Raw genomic sequence first — 23,379 nt, 5'->3', positions numbered from 1 at the left:
CAGCAGACAACCTCCCATGTGAATACATACAAATCGCAGCTGATGCTGTAGCCTACCCAGTACCCATCTTGATTAACCGATTTCTGTCAGCAAATTACGTTCCCATGCTGTGGAAAGTATCACATATAATTCCCCTCCACAAATGCGGGCCCTCCACAGAACTAATCAATTACCGCCCCATAGCTATTCTCTCTCCACTCTCCAAAATACTAGAGAGATGCAGTCACTCTCTGGTCTCATATACCTCCTTGCTAAAAACCTCCTTTCCAATACTCAGCATGGTTTCTGACCAAACCATAGCACCACCACTGCCTTACTCTCCTTTACTAACACTATTCTTCTGCATAAAAACAATGGCGATCTCTCCTCTGCTACTTTCCTAGACCTATCTAATGCATTTGACATGGTCCCACACAAACAACTCATCTCTGTCCTTAATAACCAATCCTTCTCTCAATCAGTCACCAACTGGTTTCAGAGTTACCTGTCTGACTGCCAACAATCCGTTGTATGGCAAAATGAAATATCTCCCGAACTACCTGTCTCTATAGGGGTTCCCCAAGGATCCATCCTTGGAGTCCTACTCTTCTCTATTTTCATCAATAATCTAGCCTCTGCCACCAAACATGGTGCACTCATACAATACGCAGATGACTCAACCATCATCTGCTCAGCCCAGTCCCTACCCAAACTGCAAAAAGTCACACAGGAAGCCTTTTCCTCTGTTGAAACTTGGTTATCCGATGCCCAGTTAATACTCATCCCAAACAAAACTAAACTACTCATCTTCCAACCCACCAAACATACTCAAAATGACTCACACTTAAACATCACAGCAAAAGACAACACCACTATACACCCAACAGAACACACCAAATTGCTAGGAGTGGAAATACAATAAACTAAAATTTGACATTCACATATCCATGACCATAAAAAAAAGTCCACATAAAATAGGAGCATTATACAGAAATAAGCAACTTCTCACCAAAGCAGCAAAGATTTCAGTAGCAAATTCCCACCTTATCTCCACCTTACTTTATGCCTCTCCAATATATACCAACTTAAGGTAATGCAATCTAAACAAGCTAGAGACCTGCTACAACAAAATCGCCAAATTTGCCACAGGGGCATCCTACCGTAGTCACCATTGTCTCTCACTTGCTGAACTGGGATGGCTTGAACTCCCTCACCTCCTTCAGTGGTATCAACTCACACTCACCCACAAACTAGTAAACCATCCACTAAAAGTTCCATCCCTCCAGAATCTACTCCAATCCTATTACACCACCAGACCACTAAAATCCAGCAACAAAAATCACTTACAGGTTACTAAAGCCAATAACTCTGCTGGAAAAGCACTATTCTCTTGCGCCATAGCCAAATTATGGAACTCCCTCCCACCCGCAATTATCTCTGTACCATCATGCACCCACTTCACTAAAAGCGCACCTAAAAACATGTTGGCTATGCCCTTGCAACTCCCCCTCTAATATCACCCACCACCTTTCTTTCCACCCCACTAACTACCTTGATTATAGCAAGCTCGGCTGCTCATAAGCCTAACTACTTATTATACAGCAGGAACTTCTTGTAACAATTGTTAGTCTGTTATGCACTTTGCAGATGATAAAGATTCTAGTTGTCTACTGATGTACTATCTTCTTCATCTGTAACTATGATTGTAATTGTTAATTGCTATGTTGATCAAATTGTTAATTGCTATGTAAATCCAATGTAACTATTGTCTGTATATTTTAACTTTGGAGCTTTTCTCCCCGGGCCTCCACTGAAAATGGACCTATGTCCAGTTGGACACTCCCGGTCAACAAATATAAATAAATAAATGTGCAGTCACTAGTTTATCTCAACACATATTTTCTGTGCCATGAACCATCTTTCAACTACTCAAGGGACTTAAAGAATACCAACATCAAGGAGGTGCTTTTCTTTGCTCCTCAGTGCTTAATACTTCACTTATCTCTGTGCAACATCCTTGTATTGAAAATTCTTTTCTTTAAGGTTAAGGTAAACTTCACATTCCTTTGCTAGTAGACCGATTACAGAGTCCTTAGTGCACTTGTCAACATATGGATATGCTCCTTGCCTTTAAAATCGGTTTGAGTGGTATAACTACATTCAGGCCTGGAGGACGATCTGCTTGGAGATTGATAATCCAGTTCACCTTGTATATTTCAGTCCTGTTGTTTATATCTCCACCTCTAGGACCTTCAAAGACACTATCAATAGCTTTAAACATGAAGTGTAGGGGGTACTGAATGACAGGATTTGCCAAAGAGTTTTCTTTATGATCTTTATGATGGATATCTCTCAGAAGGCGCAACAATCTGTCCTTGAATTGTTGGTTGGTTTTGCCTATATAATAAGCAGAATACTTTAAACAAGTAGCTAAGTAAAAAATGTGTTTACTATTACAGGTAGCACTACATGAAAATGGTATTCCAGTCCCGTAATGGGATGTTTGAATAAATTACTGGTATCACGGGGCAGACTTTACACCTGCCACACTTAAAAATTCTTTTCTTATTGATGGAACTTTTTCTAGAGAAGCCATCTTTTGTACATAGTAACATTTTCAAGTTATTTTTGTTTTTAAAATAAATCGTGGGCTCTCTCCCACTACTACTTTCAATTTTTCATCTTGGGTCAACACTGGCCAAAACTTCTTGACAATGTTGCATATATGCCTCGAATCATTGCTATATGTGAGCATGAGACCAAGGTTTGCTGTCCTTTGGAACGCCTCTGTGCTTTCCTGTTAGAGAAATAGGTGTGTTCTTTTCCTTTTCTTAAGGTTTCTGTTGATTCTGGTTTCACCGAGAGGTCTTTGGTTGCATAACTTCTCTCCTTTAAATGACACTCCAGTTTAACCTTTTTGCATTCATAATCTGTGTCATTAGTACACAGTCTTGAGATGCGTGTGGCTTGTTTCTCCGTTATATTCTTAAAAACATGTCCAGGATGCATGCTGTTTCTGTGTAAATAATGGTTCCTCCTTGTTTCTTTCCTGTGTCTCTATGCCAGATGTCAGACCCAGTTCTATCTTCACATAACCAAGAACAAAGAAAATAATGCCCTGGCTAGACATATGCGGGATAGTCCAGGGCACCATTTTAAATTCAGAGTAATTGACCAAGTGGTGGAGGGCACTAGAGGAGGTCACGTGTCCCTGTTACTTGAAAGGCAAGAGTTATGATGGCAATTGATGTTGAATGCCCATAACTTTCCAGGGCTTAATGACCAATGCTCTTTTATGTGCTTATTAAAACTTAAAAATGTAGTACGTTCATGAATTTAAATTTGTAAGAAGACTACGAATACGTGGCTAATGCAGATGTCTATAGGGACATATATGGTTATGTAAAATATTTATTTACATGTACTTTAAAGTTGGTTAGATGCAGGAATATTTTTTAACTTTTTTTCAAACTACTGTAACTATTTGTGACTTATTTTTTAGAGAGGTGGTGTTTTATACTTTTAATTGAATGTAATTGTCTTTAATAAGCAAATCATGTGACTTAAATTGTATACAAGGAGGGGTAGACTGTTTTTAAATATGTCAGAAGAAATCCAGTGTAGTTGGATAAATGTAACTGCTCACATAGTTAGTCTTTTTAGTCCTTTGGAACTGTGTTCTTCGTTTTTCTTTTATCAAGTATAAAAGGCATAACTTAACCGACCTTACTGTTGCGTGACTGTAATATTCCACTTAGGCAATGTATATTAAGAAGTTGTTTAAACTTTAAAATCATTTAACAGCATCTTGAGAAAGCACCGCGGATGCGCAGTGACAGCTAGTGCTGTACCTTGAGCGAAGCTCACGAAAAGCATTTCTCCACTCCAGCTGAAGGGACAGCGCAAAACAGCTGCAGCACCCCAAGAAAACAACCAAACATCCAGAAATTGTGAGTTTCCAAAGTGTGCATGCCTTGACCACTCGACTGAATGGCACAAAACTAAGGTGCACAGTGCTCACTCAGTCAAAACCGCTCCGCCCACATCCCTAACAAGCCACAACTAAGCAACCCCCACAGCAGTAAGTGGCCAAATGGGACCAACTTTTTTTTTTTAATACTGCTGCAGATGTTTGTCACACCACACCACTCAACAACCCACAGACCCTGGGGACAAAAGAACATCCACAAACTGATACACCAGCAAAGCACCCCCCCCCCAAGTCATAAAGCACTTCAGGACAAAAGAAACAAACAACTGACTGGCATGCACTCCTACTACCACCATCCCAGCCTCTCTTCTCCCACTACAAAACTGCAGCAAATCAGCTGGGGGGGGGGGCATGTACAAACTTGCCACCAAGCATCTCCATCCACCCTTAACCGGAGGCCTACCTGTTATCCTGGAAATACCCAAGGTCATCTCGGACATGGACTTGCCTTAGCATGTTCATGCCAAAAATGTGACTCCTACTCCAGTTACACTTGCCTAAAATCCTTTAAGCCCCTCCCTACCCATAACACATTTCCTCCCAAACATCTTCCATTCCTATTTAACCCTATCCTCCCCATATCCTCCTAATTCCTGCTACTCTATTTATCTAACCCCACTTGATGATGTCCCAGTCTATTCCAAACCTCGATGCAATGAACATAATAAAATGCCAAAAACTGTAGTAAGTGCATAAGCTTCAAGAAAAAAAATAGTAAAGGTGTTCATGTGTGTGTGTTTACATCTGATAAGAATGTAGGTAGTGTCACTTAAAATTGCATGAAATTACTGAATTTAACTCCCATGTAGAGATCCAACATTATAAATCATTTAAATTTACATTTAGAATAAGCCATTAATAGAGAAGTGCAGCCTTGCAGAACATAATTTTGTAGTGACTGCCACACTGACATGAATGGGAACATTTTCATCTTATTGAATATCTTTTGTTTAATTTACTTTGTCACTGAAAAGTTCTCTGTGTGTTTAAACTCAGGATTCATGAGGTCACGCTCTAACATACAACCTAAATTATATAACCAAGGGTAGATTAAATTTCTTGAAAAAATGACATAGCCTGGTTTTCCTTACCATGCGCTGCAATTTTATTAAACTTTTGCCACCCTTTCTTTGGTTTACTTGCATATGTAAATTGTTTCAGCACTTCGGTCAAAATAAAGTCTCATAACTTAATTAAAAATTTAAAAATTTTTGTGAACAGCAACATTAAAACTGCCAAACGTAAGGGAAAATTTCATGTGCAATTTTCTAGTGATTTTGCCAATTGGTTCTAAGGTATGAGCCCCTGGATGTTTGGAATTATATGTGCAATGCACAGCCCATTTGTGCTTTATTGCAAGCATATTATCCTAACGAGGTGTTCTTTGTTCCACTGAACCTAAAGTGGCTAAACTTTGCTTTTGATTGTCTTGTCATCTGTTGCAGAAGAAGATGTTATATAGTTTGGCATTTCTTGTCAAACACTAGGTTTCTAAACAGCAATTTCTTAGACACCTTTAAGATCACAGCTTCATTGTCATAAAGACACTTCTACATTGGAGGGTGTTACCTAAATGCTGTTGCTGTGTGACATAGAGGGTTAAAGTCTAGAATACTGGCACAATGTACATAAAAAATGTATTTAGCCTCTAGACAAAAAGCTAAGAAAGTAGTTCAATAATGACTACCCCAAGAGATATATATGTTTACTATCATGTTAGCGAACAGCAGGCGGTCGAGAGTGAGATTGTCAAAGCGTAGTTTTCCAGTAGGCAGTTTTGTGAACTCAAATATATTGATGATGCAACATCGAAGAGGTAGTGTAGTTAGAGCATTTGAGTTCAAACATTTGAGTGGAGATCACAGTTCAGTGAGGAACAGGGAGTTTATCCTTTTCCTCACTATAGTGCGATCTCGGAGTTGTGTGTGTATGTGTGTGTATATATATATATATATATATATATATATATATATATATATATATATATAATTTGTAGGGGGTGTGGGGGTGCAAAATAGTAAAATTCATGTGTCACAGTACTTTATGGTACATAGCATGGGTGACTGATGTCACCTCCTGTTGCGTGGAATACAACGAGCTACGGGTGTCAATATATTCTAGTTCAAGTTTGCTGGTTGTTCGATGTTGAGGTTTTCTGAATTTTGAGTTGACACTGGATGGTTCACAAATGCACTTTCATGATTTCAATAGTAAACATTACACACACACAGATATATATATATATATATATATATATATATATATATATATATATATATATATATATATATATATATAGAGAGAGATAGATATATAAGCCCACATTTCTTAGAAAAAGTGACAGGCATACGTTTGTTTAGAAAAGTAGTGTGCAAGATTTGTGTTAAACAAGCATACAATGCTGATTCCATTATGCAGCTTAACAAAGGAATGGTTTTGGTGTAATTGAAGGTGCACGAAAGAGAAGACATTCAGAAAATGGTAGGAATTAACTTGAAATGAAGTATCACTATATTATGACCAAGACCTGGCCTGACACTTGTATTACTGTCTTCTTCCTTCTACATATTCAGTTGGAGTTACAATTCAGCATGGTATGCGTTCAGGTGAGGAAATGCAGTTGTTTATGCTTGTAGAATTTTTTTTCTCCAGTGGAGAAAAGTATTCCTAAATTGCAAAAAAAGCTGCAGGTTTTATTTTTTCAGTAAAATAATGTTATTAACAGCAGAATATTCATGTTGTATATTGACCATAAACAATTTAGTACTGTTTGCTGAGCACGAGAGTCTGTCCACTATGACAGCAGGGGTGTGTCCAGCGATGGGTTATAATCAGAAGGTTATATAGAAAATACCTGCATAACTTTGCAATGATTGTGGTCTCCACTGCCAGGAAGTAGCAACAAAGTAACAGAAGAAGACAAAGATTTTATACAGATATTCCTACAATAATCACAAGAATGACTCGAAGTGATATGGAAATAATATGCATTAAACATTGTGATGAAACGCTGGGCCTTAATGAGTTGGCAAGAGATTAAAAGTATACAGGAAGAGAATTTTAAGTTGAGAAAAACTGCCTCACCTTGCAAAGAGACTTTGTTATCCAAAGCAAACTAAAAGAGATAGTACTTGTCTTCCTTCTCATGTAGGTACAGCTTCCAAAACAAGCCTAAGAAATATTTTCCAAATGACAGACTCATTATGACTTTATTTTTTTTAATTGCTGTTACAAAATTCCTGTTGTATTTTTGTAGTCACATAAGCATCTGTGTGCTATATTATCCCATTAAAATTAATTTACATAGGTTTGTGGACCATGAATTTTATTTGAGGAGTTCACATTTTCAGTGGAGCTCTGGGGAGAAAATCTCCAGAAATACTGACGTAATCAGTAAATTCACATCAAGGATATATCTGAAATATTGTGAGGCAGTTTAAACTTTGATTCAGAGCACTGTGATCTGAGTGCACTCTGTTTCATATAGAGGATTATGAGATAGTGGCCAAGCCTATCTGACTTAAGTATTCAGTGATGCGTTAGATGCTAAGAAATTCACCTCGGGAGTGAATCTATGTCGAGAACACACAACAGATTAGGACTGGAGACCTGATCATGATTTCTTTGTAGTGCATGTAGCTTTATCTGCTTCATGTACTACTAGTTACAGGACACAAACATGCTTAAGTGTTTTCTTGGCGTTCAAAGCCATAAAGCACTTAGTGAGCACTTTCAGGAGGCCAGCATAACACAGTAAGTTACATTTACACTCACATTTTATGCCTCTCATCTTTGGTCTGTTCCTCATAAAGTATATGTTTTTCTGACAAATTGTGGAGGACTGAATTCATGAAATGGCATACATTTAAGATTCAGGCTTCATATCCGCTATGAAAATGCTAGCAAACACACATCCTGTTCTAGCAGCTTTCCTTTCTAGGAAGTGAGAGACATGTTACCTGTATGGAGAGTAGACAGCAGCTAGTCTTTTATTCTGCTGCTGTCATTTGCTGGTCAGTACTGGCAGATATGACTGTGTAGTGATATACCCAAGCTTAATTTAAGAAGAGGTTGTTTAACATTTGTTAACAGCGGATCTTGCACCACTGTAGCTCTTAACCGACTTGTCTTTTTCCAAATATCGGAGCATAATTACCACAGTCCATGCACTACATACATATATACAATAGGTGCTAAACTGATACAACATTGGTTTTAAAAGTTATTAGAAAACAGAGGTGAGATGGGATCTGTGCAATGGAGTCTGATTATAGCAGATAATTTTGCTGTAGGAAAGATTTTCTTTATCAGTTGCTAAAAGAAATTCAGTAAACTGCATTATACTTCACTGGCATGCATATCTAACTTGTATGCTGTAGAGCTATGAAGAGATGTGCAAATAGCTGTGGAGAGAATAATACATATAAAGTTTGTCAGACAACTAATATATATTTAGAGGTCTGCACAGTACAAGAAGTACTATTATGTAAAATGAATTTCCATCTAATGTGTTTGGAGAGATGTTGAGACAGCATATTTTCACTTTTGCTATATATGGATTTGTGCTGTGTGAGGTACTTCAGTGACATTTTGTTTCTTTTATCTTTACAGGCTACTTTATTACAGTGTAATAACATTAGTGTAATTCTATTTCCCAGCTTTGCAGTCTCCCTGAAAGCCATTTGTTGCTAAAATTTCATCTTTATTTCAGAATTGACTCTAGATTTAAACACCATCATGTGTTGCTTCAAGTCCAAAAATGTCACTGATTTTGTATAACTTCCTTTCAGAATATAACTTTTTATTATTCTTATAAATATTCTTGAAAAAGAAAGAGTTTTGAATAACTATTTGGGCCGGTTACTAATGAAATCAAATCAGAGGTATATTGCTTTGACAAATCCACTTCAGTCGTCGCTTTAAAACTGACAGCTGGTTTGTCAGTTTTAGTATATTGCTAGTTCAGTTCTCATAATGTTTCCACTAGTGAGTCCATGTCATTCCAGATGTATGTGTTGAAGTAATACTCCTAATCGTCCATTTTTGGTAATGCTTATTTATGTGTAGTGCTGTTTCTCCATATATGTTAGGCATTGCTATATACAGCAATCTTAAAGCAGAATAAAACATACTCGTATTTAAAAAAGGTCTTCCCCATACTTGAAAATAACCAAGGTCTTCTATACTAAGCTTATCACCTGTTCATCTACCATGGTGATGGTGTTTTTTCCCCTCTGCCTTAGAAAAGCTTAGGAATGTGAAATTCATTAGCTATGTCTGCTGGCAGAAACATTTTTACTCTGTACTAAATGAGTCAGACAATTCCATTATTATGTTTCCTAAAGTGCCAAAGTGTTGCTGACACCAAGTATTCCACTATCTCTGGAAATTCAAGAAACTCACAAATGAGATGAAATTCAGTGGTACTTCGTCTGTCTCAGCTAATCCTGCTAATACTCTCTTATCTGGGGTTCCACATGAAGTAGACTCTGTAGCAGGAACTGTTCCATAAATCTCATCTAGACATGTAACTAAGAAGACGACTTAGATATTCATTTTCCTTGGAATATTTCTCTAGGTACAATATTTTGTATCTGGAACTGCCAAAGACATTATTGCTTATGCTTTTTCTGCATTTCTCAGTGTTCTTAGATATATTTCCCTGGCAGTATTTTTTTTTTAACGCACATGTTATTGATGGGTTGTTGAGGTTCCCATCCCCATCAAACTAGCATCTTGTCAAATCCTGCCACAGCTGGCTTGAGTCCAATTAACTACACCTTACTACTGGGAATTCACTTTTGGTCATTGTACAACTGTGGAGTTACTGTTGTACAAGTAAAATGGGCCATGGTCACCCCTCATGTAGAACATTAATTGAAAGTTTTGTTTGTGTGGGTGCGTATATGCTTATTTGTGGATTTGTTTTCTACTGTGGTAAGTGTGCTACATTTGTATGTGTGATTGCGGAGTTTTTATATGTTTACCTGTTATTTAGTAATTGTAAAATGAAGCCTGTTATGTTTCCTTTTGTGGTCACTATTGATTCAGTATTGGATATTTTCTCTATTCTGTGTAATCAACAGCATTTTTTTCAGTAAAGTCCATATTGAGTTATTTTGTGCTAATTTTTTCTGAGAATATTAACTCCACTTCAGAAGTCCGAAGTAAAGCTAACTTGGATCAGACTGCACACTACACAGTCTGAATTGTAGAATCAACCATGTAAAAAATGAGACACACACTTTTTCTCATCTTGCGTGGGTTTAGTTTAGTGTTAGTTTAGTGCTTGCCATCTATGGTTTACAGTGTGGAATCATTTACAGCTGCTCAGAGCTTAATTTTGGGAATAGCATTAATTGTGCAAATCTTGCTATAGTAGATAGTTCCCTGAAATAAAATTTAGACTTAAAAGATGGAATATAAATACCTCCATCTCCAGACAATTCAAAACATCTCTCAAAACAGTTATATAAACTCCAGATTAAATAAAAATATACTCATGTATGCAACTGCCTTAGTATACAGTGTTGAATGTTTTCTGTGTTTGTAAGTACAATTAATTGAGTATCAGGAAACTGGAATATTAATAAACAGATCATACAATGTAGATCAAATACAAAATATAACTGATTTTAATCCTCACCAGCCCACAGGAAAGACAATATTGTATTGACCTGCCAAACAAGTTCTCAATTTTTGTTAGTTAAACTTTTTTGTTAGTCATGTTTTTTGTGTAGTCATAAGCACGTTTGGACATGTTTCATTTAGTTGAAAACAGTAATATAAAATGTTTAATAGAAAAAACAAATGTTATACACGTATTCCACAATAGAGAGATCATTACAATAATAACTCATTAATGATTTTTCTCTTAGTTTCGTTATAAAAGGAGGGTATATAAACAGACCAGCCTGGATGAAAAACTTCTTGCAAAACTTCACACAAAGGTAGGAATTAAACTATATAATAATGTTGGTCTGAGCTACCATTTATCCAGTTACATATTTTCCATGTGTGTTCCAGTAAGTGTAATACATTAAAAATAATATACATGAATATGGAGAGGCATTGAAAAGTGCACAACCCATGTCATATCAGCTGTTCCTCATATTTACTGCTAGTCATATTATAATGCATTGTTGCTTTATACAACACATTGATTTAACCATGTAAATTGAATGGCAGATGATGGTACAGAGGTGCACGATGTGTTAGAATTAAACAAAACCAATAACTTTTTTATTTTTTATTATTTTTTTTTTTTTACAAATGGTTGAACTGCTTGTGCTAGAATGTAACTGCTCCTTCCACTGCAGCTGCAACAGATACTTGGAAATATGCTTGACTGCTGCACATGTTTGCAAATCCAGTGCAGTGACTACAGTCTCTTTTTTGAAACTTACTGAGCTTTAATAAAATAATGTTTCATTTTCTGTCTTTTTTTGTGTTGACTTTCAAATAACTGTTGTTCCTTAATTTTTACACTTCAATTTCATCAAAATGTGAGCTGCTATTAACTTTAAAGGTAAAAGAGAAATATTCCATATTTCACTGCACACTATAGCCAGAACTGTTTTTAATCTCATCTCAGCGTTCTTTTTCCATACTTGTACATCTCTAGCACTGTAAATAAATCATTACTAATCTTAATTCTGTTGTAGCCCAAAATGCCATTATGGAGATGAATAGAATGATTTTGTTTTTTGTTTGGGTGATTGGTAACAAGAGGATAAAATCTAGGGATGCAAACTCTTAATGAATGTGTCATGACAGTTTTATTCACAACCAACATGATACGCATTGAGGAAGCTGAATGCTAAAGAAATGCACAAAAGGAAAAAATAACCAAAGTCACATTTTTTAAATGCTGTTGTCAGGGGATAATTTTGTACTGCAGAAAATGCATCCTAGTACAAGCTGTGGTGGTGCAGTGGTTAGCGTTGTCACCTCACAGCAAGAGGTTCCCACGTTCGATTCTCGGCTGGAGCGCTTTCTGTGTGGAGTCTGTATGTCCTCCCCACAGTCGAGTGACGTAAAAGACATGCAGGTAAGTGCAAGCGTGAATGGGCGTGCCTTCATTGAAGGTTGGGCATCAGGCTGGCAACTCGGAACCATGAAATCCACTGCCAATCATGAGTGGACCGGAGTTGCGCTGTGGTGACCCCTAACCGGGAAAAGCAAAAGTGAGAGAGAGAGAAAATGCATCCTAGTGAAAGGGTCATATGTTAATGTCATAGCTGTCATTTAAAGTAAAAAAAAAAAAAAAAGTTATACTTCTTCAGCACCTCTGATAAATGGACAGAGATGGATGTCTAACTGTGTAAACTTGCTAGGGAAAAAACAAACATTTCAAAAGAGAGACTGGATTATCATGTGCTTACTTGTACAGGGTCGGTGTAAACAAATGCAGGCTGTGGGAGTCAAACTTTGGATTATGGAATTAAGCTCATTTAAGAGTTTAAAGCATTGCTCTTCAGCAGTAAACTTGCAGAAAACACTGGATGTATTGAATGTTGAATCCCTGCAGGATATAGCATATGGTTTAGATATCTCTGAATTTTTGATGTTATGTAGTGTGCCATTTATGTTGCTCATTTGTGCATCAACCGTGTCAGAAGCTTCTTAACCACAGACTTAACTCAACAACAACGCAGTTCACAGTGAGACAGACACATTGAAAAACAGAAACTCATCATTTTCAAACAGTATGCTTTTAATTGTCCTGTAAGTTTTTCATAATCAAAATGATGCAGCTTCTATCTAGAGTAAAACAAACATATTTTTCACAGAAATGTCTGAATTCTCCTGATACAAACAGGTAGGAATAAATACCTTCTTACTGGTACATTGATTTACCCCAGTGGATTTCATTCTCTTATTGGAGCATAGACTTTCCTTTATTCCGATTTTGAATACTCCAGAACACTGGCACCTTCTGTGATAAGTTGATAAACTGGAATCATACCTTTTTTCTGTTACTTGTTTAAAACAGGCAGATGTTCATTCAAAATTCCCTTCAACAGTAACACTGTAAGAGTAACCCATATAATGTTATAGCCATACTTGGTTACAAACCACCTTTTTAAGCCAAGCCAGATGGAACAACATTAAACTGCTTTACTACAGCTCAGCCAGACAATCGCATATGCCAGAATAAGCATAACATTGACTCAGTTCAACAACTTAAGCCTTGGCAATGCAGGAAATGTGTGATTACATATGCCATGGCAGAAGGAAGAGTATGTGTCATTGTTCCCATGAACTGTTACTGAACGATTGGTAATTATAATCCCAAATTACTGCAGTGCTGCAAACCCCCAGATGGTGCTCCATGTGCTCCTATCCTAAATTTAGCTGATGAATAGCAATACCCTGGTCAATGAGCAGTTTGATGGTCCACTCAAAAAGGTAATCGAGTAGATTAGCGTAAACCCCCTTGATGGGCAAGTTTCGCTCTTCCCTATTTTACAGCAAAACTGCACACTGGGGTAACTTTCTGGTGAGGGACATTGAGGGTACTGTGTACCCCTAGCTATTTGGGACAGTACATTTCCATGATCTATAATTGAAGTGATCATTTGTACCAAGAGCTCCTTGGTAAAGTTTACTATGAAGATTATCATCTGTGCACGATGTGCACCTTTAAGTCTTGTGAAAGTCCTCTTGTCACCACAACCAGTCATAGATAAAATGGAGCCTCAGGGGAGAGCTCAATGGGGTTCCCACAATTTGGTAAAGCTTTGCTGCACTTTTACTTGGCATGCCTTGCACCTCCAAGAACCACCTCACAACAGTTTGCTTAAAAAATGCCCAAAGTACTTTGTGAAAGCAAACCATTTTGAACATGTTCATGAACTTCATGTATTATACGTATGTTTTCTTTTTTAATTATCATTCACTCAATCATTTCATAAATGACTTAGTCCTGCCCTCAGTTCACTCCTCCTCCTGAATATTATTCTGCACGTATTGTTCCCACAAATACTCCTTATTTCTATATGAATTGTTGGATAACAGCTCTTAATTTCCACAGCTTGCTTCTGCACTCTTTTGCTCATTACCCGCAGGTCATAACCACTGGGGAGGACAGAAGTACAGCCATGTAACCCAAGAGCATGGACCCAGAACTGCAGCAGTTCTGTTCCTCTACCACCATATTCAACTACATTAGCTAAAACATCATATTATTTAGGCTTTTGTCTTCTGGTTGTTATTTTGTGTATGAATAGATGTAATGGCAAGTGAGCTCAGCTCAATGTCTACAACATTAACAGAGGACACATCTATTACATGTACCAAATTTATAACATAAAAGCAAACTTCCTGCCAGTTAGTTATAGGTCATTGTTAAACTTTTCATCTCACATTGACTATTTTTCTCCATACTTTTTTGTCCTGTGTGCTGACCAATTGCTTTCTACCCTTTGTTTTATACCTTTTTCTTTTGTTTGCCTCAGTCATACTTTCCAACTTACTGTTTTCCGTATCCAGCAAAGCAGCAATGGAGTACATTAATGTGATCAATGACACAAAATATCGAATGACAGAATCTGAAAAACTCAAAATTTTGACACATTTAATACAAGGGTGCAATCTTCCTTGCGCCTCCCCACTCCCTGTGCTAATTAAATATACCTACTCTGGGATCACATAGTGGGGAAGGGACAAATTCCCATTCTCAATATTTTGATATTTCCAATTTGTCAGTCAATATTTGGCGTTGTCAGTGAAATGAATTTATTCCTAGCAGCAACAGCCATTAGTTTCGCCCACTTCATTGCCTCCACTTCCATCTGCCCCAGATGTAACGGGACCTGAATTTAGTGTAAACATACATCACAGATATCATACATCTGAACTTGCAGGACAACTTTGTGTTTTACTACGTGAAGTCTTTCACGTTCTCAGACAATCCTGTCCAATGAGTTCCAGAGTTATCTTAAAAAAAAAAAAAAAATCACTGTACATTCTCCTGAAAACAATAGTCATGTTAAAACTAGATATGAGAAAAGCAAAAAAAAACAGAAACCTGTTTAGTCATGTGATCATACACAAGTACTTATTTTCTTCTTTCTATTGTTACCTTCCAGTTGCTGCAGTCTGTATTTTTTACAGTGTTATTAACCAGGTACAACACATTGAAACAAGAGGACCTTTTATAGGTATGACTCCATAAATAAACCGCATACTTTCTGGAAAATGGATAGATGCATAACACGCATTGTCCTCTAGAGCTGAGACAATAAAATAAAAATTGCTTTTGTGACCATTTATTACTAATACATTACAAGTCTAAAGAAGCTAATAGCCAAATAACATGTAGATATAGCCATAAATAACAGTAATATAACCATACTGGCTGGTTGGCATTACCAAGCCTGCTTCAGCTATCAGAGTCCAGGTGCATAACTCAAGCATTTTTAGAGTTGTTATATAACCACCAAATCCAGGCTTAATTCTTAGCCCCTGTGTAAAGTGCCAACCAAACCCCTTTGGTCATCCTGCCCTGTGAATGCAAGAAGACGACATAGCACTCTAAAGGGGGACACAAGGTGGATAAGGTGCAAGATGGCTGCCCAACTAGCATGCCAATCTGAGACCCAGTGTAAAAGAGAGGGAGGGGCGGGATAAAGATCAAAAGAACAGCTTGCCAGAAAAGTAAAGCTCCTTAAACTACTGGGATATTTAAACCCTCAAGACACTGCCTGTCATAAAATGTCTGGCTCAAGAAGTAAAAGATAAACCAAGTTTGTTGACAATAAAGACACTAAAGTTGCTTTTGCAAAGATTTGTTACTTATAAATTTCAAGTCTAAAAAACCCAATAACTAAATAAATTGTGACTATAACCATAAATCACAGTGATGTAGCTATATTTCCCAGTTACTGTTACCAAGCCCGTTCAGACTGTCAGAACCCGGGTACGTGAACTAAGCTTTCTAAGACAGTTTATTAACAACTGAATCTGGGGTTAACTCTTAGCATCTATGCAAATTGCCTACCAACCCCTTTAGTCATCCTGACCTGTCAATACAAGAAGAGGCCACAGAACTGTAAAGGTGGATCAGAAGAGGTATAAGCTGTGAGGTGGCTGCAACCATTACCCTCAACCAAAGCCTCTTATTGGCTACCATAAAAGAAACAGAAGAACACCCTAAAATACATAAAAACCCCAAAACTTATGAACATGACTAAAATAGGCCTCGATACCAAAAGTTAACTATAAATTCAGCAAGTTAAGGCCTAATGACTCAAATGGATGCTTTCTTCATCAAAACATTCTTTGTCTTTCCTAGACTGCTATGTTAACATAACTTGGTAGTCAATATCTTGGGCTGTTCTTGCAAATGAATAATATCAAACTGCCTTGAAACTTCTTTGGCTGAACTTCTGATTCTCCCTTCCAAAGTACTTCATGGCTTCAAAAGGGCTTGAACTACTGCTTCTAAAGAACTCTAAAATATAAAACCAATGCAGAGGCATATCTGGAAGGAGTGTGCGAAGCCTGTGGAGATATTTTAAGATCCTAGTAACCATGACCTCCTTTGGAACAGATGTTAAATAGTTACACCCATGATGAATGGTAACAGTTGTGGGCAAATTATGGGTAAGGATTAGCTGCCACCAAATGTCCCAAAGTTGGAACCATGACAAGCCAAATCATCAAATTATCCAATGATGTTGGTCCAAAAAAAATCACCCTTAAGAATGACTTGACATCTATCAAGGTACTTTTTGGACAAAAGAGTTCCCCAGAATCCACAGAATTTCTCTCCTGCAAAATAAAATGTTAGTTATTACCTAATACATAATAAACAGCCATCAGATAACCACTTCCCAGTTATTTTAGAACCTCTGCTGAATGTCCCTTTTCTGCCAGATCCAATGCTCTAACTATGAGTGAGTGGGAGGAGTATCCATGAATGGGAATAGCTCGACATGCAGGACTTTTCTTAATATTACATTGAAGTCTGATAAGAAAATAGCCTGTCCAGCCTTTAAACAAGAAATAGGCTGTGTAAAAATGATGGAAGCTATTCTGTGCAAGAACAAATCCCAATGAACTGGGTAAATAACATAAGATTTGGTCCTAAATAGTCTGTTTTAGACTTCCTCACACAATTAAAACAACCTTTTTGGTAATGAAAACATCATCCCAGTGCAAAGATTGAAAAAGTTTATTGGCTATCAAAGCTCCAGCATATCGCCAGGTAAATAATGTGTCCCAAAGCATAAAGTAATAAAAATCATCTATTGAGTGATAAAGCCCCATTAGAATGTGCTCCAAAATTAACCTACCTGTATGTTTTCTGATATCCAGGGGATGCTTCTTACATTTTCTCAGCCCTTCAAAAGCCTGGGGGCAAGCCAGTGACTGAAAATAATTAGGGAACCCCCAGGAAGCGAGCCAGTGAGCCTAATGTTGCTATGTGATTATGCAAGATGTTGGGAGAGTCATTCTGCAAACATCTGTGAACTAAGAACTAAACAACTAACTAACTAAGAACAGTTGAGAGATCACAATGCTTGAAAGGTTGAGGGGATGCTCTTCTGGAAAAGTTGAAAAGTTTGTAAAAAAGCAGGTATAATCTCTCTTCGTATTCTAAACTCATGACTTGAGAAACAGAATGTTAGCTGATATTTGCCAGTGAGCCAAATGTCTGCAGCAATGGGTGTTCTGAAAGGAGCTGCACTTGAAGCTAACTGGTAGAACCTGAAAAACTGAAAGCAGGATAGCCTGTCAGCTGAACCATTACCTTTTCCTGGAACATGAGAACCAGAAAAACTCACTAATCTCCAAGCTCAGCAGAGCTAATCTAATCATGGAGTGTACCCACTTTGATTTTGAAGGCCTCAAAAGGGCTTGCACTACTGCTATAGTGTCAGACTAAAATAAAACTTTCCTGTTGCATAACTGCTCTTTCCACACAAGACTGGACACCCATATGGGAACAACTTCTAGGAAAGTGATGTCTTTCATCCTAGCATTTGACCAAACAGCACCATTTTGTCACATACCAATTCCCTTGAAAGTAACCTGCCTTACCTATACCCACTACATCCAGTAAATAGCTATAATTCATCTGAGCAAATCCGAGGGCTTTGCTACAGTGCAACTCAACTGAATTTGTACAAGAATGTGTTTAGCAAATGGAGATACTTTTTGACCATTCTGGCAACCCGTACATAGTGATATTTAGGCTTTACTACCTTTTAGGAGATTGGATAAGGATCTTAGGAAGGTCCTACCTGGGGCAATTGCCCTGTAGGTGAAGTTTAACAGCCCATGTAGTTGCATGACTTCCACAGTTCATACTGTGTGTTGGATTCTAAAAATCTGTCATGTAGATTTTAGATTCTGCAGTTTGTTGGGTGGAAGTTGGTACATCAGTGTAAAGAACTAGAAACATAATGGACTGGCTGAGACCTTCAGCTTTTTTCCCTATCAGCGGAACTCCTAGTTAGCTGCAGAGGTCTATAAAACTGGACATTCCTTCTAGGGCCCTGGCCTTTCCTTCATCTGTTATTAGGAAATCAATCAAATAGTGGATGGCAGTTTGTTCACTGGCCCTTTGCTGCCAGTACCAATGTAAAGCGGAACTAAACCTTTGAAATACTGTGCAGACTGAAGATAAGACAACTGGCATGGCAATGTTAAAGAATTTATCCTTGAAATTAAAACCCAGCAGAGGTCAATCTTCCTTTCTGATGGGAAGAAGGTGGAAAGCAGATTGAATATCAAGTTTGCACAGCCAATGATCTGAGTATTCCTGGATGGGATGTGCTGCATTACCTAGCAATGTACAGTGTGCCCTAGAGTAATTTCTGTTGAGGAAATCATTGACTGAAAAACCCTGATGGGTGAGAAAAATGAGAAATAGGTGAAATTTCTCCCTCCCTCCTCTTGGGAACTAGTCCTGTGGGGAAAGTTCTAAAAGTGGACCATGGAGACTTCCCAGTAAACTCCTAGGGTTCATCGATGACTAAAGTTCAACCTACACATACTCCAGTGTATAAAAACAACAAACCAGAAACTAGGTCTGCTATATCGGAACAAAAAATTCCTAACCCTTGAATCTAGACTTACCTGGGCCAGGCACTCCTCCTCCCCTCCCTCTTATACGCCACCCCAGTTCTTACCAATATCCAGGCCTCCACTCCAAAACAAACTCCAACAGACTTACCATAAATAGCTAGATTCATTACTAACTCCCCATACAACTCACACCACTGCATTTCTTTAAACTATCTTCAGTGGCTTTAACTTCCCCAATTTCTGCTATCTTATCAATTGCATATGCTACACACTATTCTTTATAAAACCTCCTTCTGTCCATCTCTATCTTCCTTAGTCTCCATCTATATCCCATCCCAGACCATCTGTACTTCTAACAAACAATTACTTGATGTCTATCACCCAAAAAGGTCAGTAGGCAAACTATTCTACAAACACTCCCTTGCCCATGCTTGGAACAAACTTCCCCTTGACTTACATTCAATCTCCCACACCTCACACTTTAAAAATGAACTATAAGCTTATTTTCTCAATTCCAGGACTTGCCCTTGCCATGACCTATGTAGTCTTCCTTCCCTTTATGTACCCTCAAAAGGTCCATGTATAGTACCTCATTACACCTCTCTCTCCAATGTGTCTACTATGCATTTGCATAATTTTATACAAACAAATTTTTTTATTATAGTCAAACAAAACCACCAAACAGCAAAATCTACTGCGGTAACTAAAAGAAAAAATGTAGCAAATGTAAACATCAATCCGCAGCAGGTATCCACGGTGCCAAAGTACTTTCCTTTTGAACCAATTTTATATATACTCCAAGTAACTAGATAAACGAGCAACTGAAATTATAATGAAAAAACACTTGACTTATTGAAAAAGTCACTTGGCTTGTTGAAAAAATCACAAATGTGAAATTCAGTCCAGACTTTTAATTAGTTAGCTCTTTCACCAACAGGCTTCTTCAGACATTTAAAACAAAAGGACATACATACCATTTAAATAAAATACAAAGCTCATTGATTGGACAATAAATTAATGACATCATATTGACAATCAAATCCTAGAGTTTAGATAAATCCCAGTAATTAATAAAATACTATAATAAATACTATTATCACTTCACAATAACAATCATGATTAAACCCCAAAGTTTAAATAAATTTCAAAAATTAATAAATAAAACACATAAAAGCATAAAATAAATATTATTTTCTTTTCATAACTGATAACCTCCTACCCTTACGAACTGGTTTAAGGGGGATTTTCTCATTATGCCCAGGGGAGACATCAGCGCGAAATTTAATCATCCATCTCAACTCACACTCTTCGGTGTGGTTGGTAATGTCCCCTCCATGAGTACCTTCCCCAATATGTTGTAACACTAAAAATACAAAAGTATGTGAGATTCCTCCATGTAAACAATGTTTAGCCAAAGCATTAAAAGTAGAACCAATTTGTATATTATATGTGTGATCCCTGATGCATTCACGTAACTTTCTATTTGTTTTACCAACGTAAAACGCATCACAGGATACACACCTAGCAAGATATACTAGTTTCTTACTTTGACAGGTAGTATTGGTATAGAAATTAAAAACTTTTCCTGTACAAGGATGTACAAAAGTACTACTAATATCAATCATATCACACTGTCCACAATGACCACAAGGTTTAGTATTAACATTGTCTACATTTTGATTCAATGCAGTTTTATCCAAAGATCGATAGCAAAGTAAACGTTTCAAATTATTCCTATTTTTAAAAGAAAAATTTGGCTGGGGGCCTACAATGGTTGCCAAGCGCTCATCTAACAATAAAATCGCCCAATGTTTCTCTATAATTTGTCTGATGTGGGAAACATCAGAAGTAAAGAACAAAGGCAATCTCAAAAAATTATTAATGTTCCTATTTTCATATTTATCATTTACATTTATGTTGCTATCAGAAAAATAAGGTTTAGCTTTTGTTTCCCCTTGTCGGCATAACCTCATTCATAAATCTATCTATTTCTCTAGGTCTATAACAATGTGCCATCAGCCTATCTCTAAGGCTATAGTAATTTCATGTTCATAACCTGTTTGAGTAGGATTCAAGCACGAAGCTCTCATACACTGCCCTTTTATTACATTTTCAAATATGTACCTAGGGTGCATACTTTCACGATGCAATAACGTGTTCCTATAGCATGCTTTACGATGAACAGAAGTATTAAGCATACCATTGTCCAACCTCTCAATTTGTACATCTAAGAAAGGGATACTGGACCTAGAAAAATTAACTGTAAAATCTAAATAGTATGTTAATGAATTAACAGATGACACAAATTCCAGTAGACTGGATTCATCTTTCTTCCAAATAAGGAAGAGGTCATCTACAAAACATCTGTAAAAACTTACTGAATTTTTAAAGAAATCCAACTTAAAAAGTTCATCTTCTTCTCATTTAGCCATTACAATGTTGGCGTAGCTATTGGCACAAGAAGTGCCCATAGCTACGCCATCATTCTGCAGGAAGACCTCACCATTGAACATAAACACATTATTGTGTAACACTGTCTCTAAAAAAAGACCTATAAGATCTATTTGTCCATCTCCCAGATCGGAATGTGCAGATAAATAAGATTGGACGTTAGTTACACCAACATCGTTGGGTATAATGGTAAATAAACTTCTAATGTCAAGTGTAACCAATAAATAACTTTCATTGTCTCTCACATTCCGAATATAACTGTAAAGATCTAATAAAAACTGCTTAGTGTCTCTTAAAATGTAGTTGTTAACATCGACTACAGGTCTTAAATATTACTCTAAATAAAGCGAAAGAGGTTCAGTGACCCATCCAGCACTGGAAACAATGGGTCGTAATGGAGGATTAACAGGGCACTTATGGACCTTGGGTAAGCCCTGTATAATAGGTAATAAAGGATTATCTACTTTTAAAAATTTAAGCAAATTCAGATCAACATCATAATTACTTAATAAATCATCAAGCATATGATGAATATCTATAACTCTGGTAGTTACTTCTTCCATGTTAGTTTGAGTATAACATTTATTATCTCCTAACATTAGCTTCATCTTAGACACATAATCCATGGTATCCATTATAACAATTGGCCCACCTTTATCAGCTGGTCTTACTACTACTGATGTATCGTTGATTAACCCTTTTAAAGCTTTCCTTTGTAGGTAGGTCAAATTACCTTTCTTTTTACATGCATGATTATTTTTATATAAATCATGCAATTCATTCTCTACTAACCTAGAGAATGTGTCCACAAGTGGATGTAGCGTTTGAACGTATGTACTTCTAGGCTTAAACACAACACAACCCTTTATATCTGGTTTACTACCAAAGTCTAATTTCAATTGGATGTTACGTACAAACATCTTGACATCCAATACTGTATCAGTAAGATTACTAGTTACAGAGGATATAAATGTAAGCCCTTTATTTAATAATTCCTCCTCATACTTGTTTATAACTCTACTGGAAAGATTGTGTATCAACGACTCTCTATACGTTCGCACATCTTTTTTAAAGTCGGGCCCGAGTGATCTCCCCCCGAACTCTTCCGTTTCTGTCTGCCCCTGCTGTATGAAATATGCCTCCTGGTCATGGGGAAAGGGGCAGAAATAGAATTATTTAGTTCTCTCAATACTATAGGAGTAGACACTTTGCTTCTCACTACCTGTTCACCAGAACGTGTATGTGAATTACTTGGTCCAGATAAATTAGTGTCAATATTAGATGTATTTTCTAAGGGCCTATTGTCTTCTATTGCAGTTGTTATTGCTGTGTCATTAGCTTCTGGTATAGTTTGTCTATCAACAGCAATAACTTCATTCCTACCTCTACTAGCACTCAAAACGTTACTAGTACTAGTGGAAACATTGTTATTATTCAAAGTGGTAACATTGTTATTGCCCCTAGGCCAAGTAAAGACATTACTACTTGAAAAATCTCTAACATCCCTCGAGATTTTATTCCTCTCTTGTTCTAATAATTTTTTCTCATAGACATGTACATTGTCAAGCAGTCGGTCCATACTGGACTCGACCATAGTCTTTGGAAATTTCGACAAGACATGTCCTTGTTGTTGAATAATATACTGTCTCAAAGTCTCTTCCTCTTCCGAAAAAAATTCATTCAACAGTCGCATGTAGTTGAAACTCAAATCTAAATTGAGTTTCTGCCATTTGAGCAATAGTTCAGGATATAAGTTCCCTGTGGTAGGCATTTTAAGAATACATAAGCCTCTTGGAATAATTCTTTTAGATAAACATACCTCAAAATGTTGGCATTGCAACTGCAAACGCTTTAGTTTAAGAAAGTCAAGTTCAAGTTTGTTCATTTCATCAGTTAGTTCCATAAATGTGCTGGACCCT

At 37.1% G+C, this 23,379-nt stretch overlaps 1 protein-coding gene across 1 annotated transcript in view; it reads left to right on the top strand.

The window, feature by feature from the left end:
* The window catches only part of LOC122810502 (SH3 and multiple ankyrin repeat domains protein 1-like), a 4,213,494-nt gene that overhangs the window by 1,558,660 nt on the left and 2,631,455 nt on the right, over nt 1-23,379 (top strand). The window contains exon 6 of the mRNA XM_044082083.1: nt 10,849-10,920. Within this exon, the coding sequence (XP_043938018.1) occupies nt 10,849-10,920 (72 nt within the window). The remainder of the gene's footprint in view (nt 1-10,848; nt 10,921-23,379) is intronic.

The sequence above is a fragment of the Protopterus annectens genome, chromosome 9.part0 (assembly GCF_019279795.1).
Source record: "Protopterus annectens isolate FY-2018-M chromosome 9.part0, PAN1.0, whole genome shotgun sequence".
In the NCBI taxonomy this organism is placed as follows: Eukaryota; Metazoa; Chordata; order Ceratodontiformes; family Protopteridae; genus Protopterus; species Protopterus annectens.
Note: the sequence above shows the minus strand (reverse complement) of the source record. Positions and strands in the feature narration are given on the sequence as shown.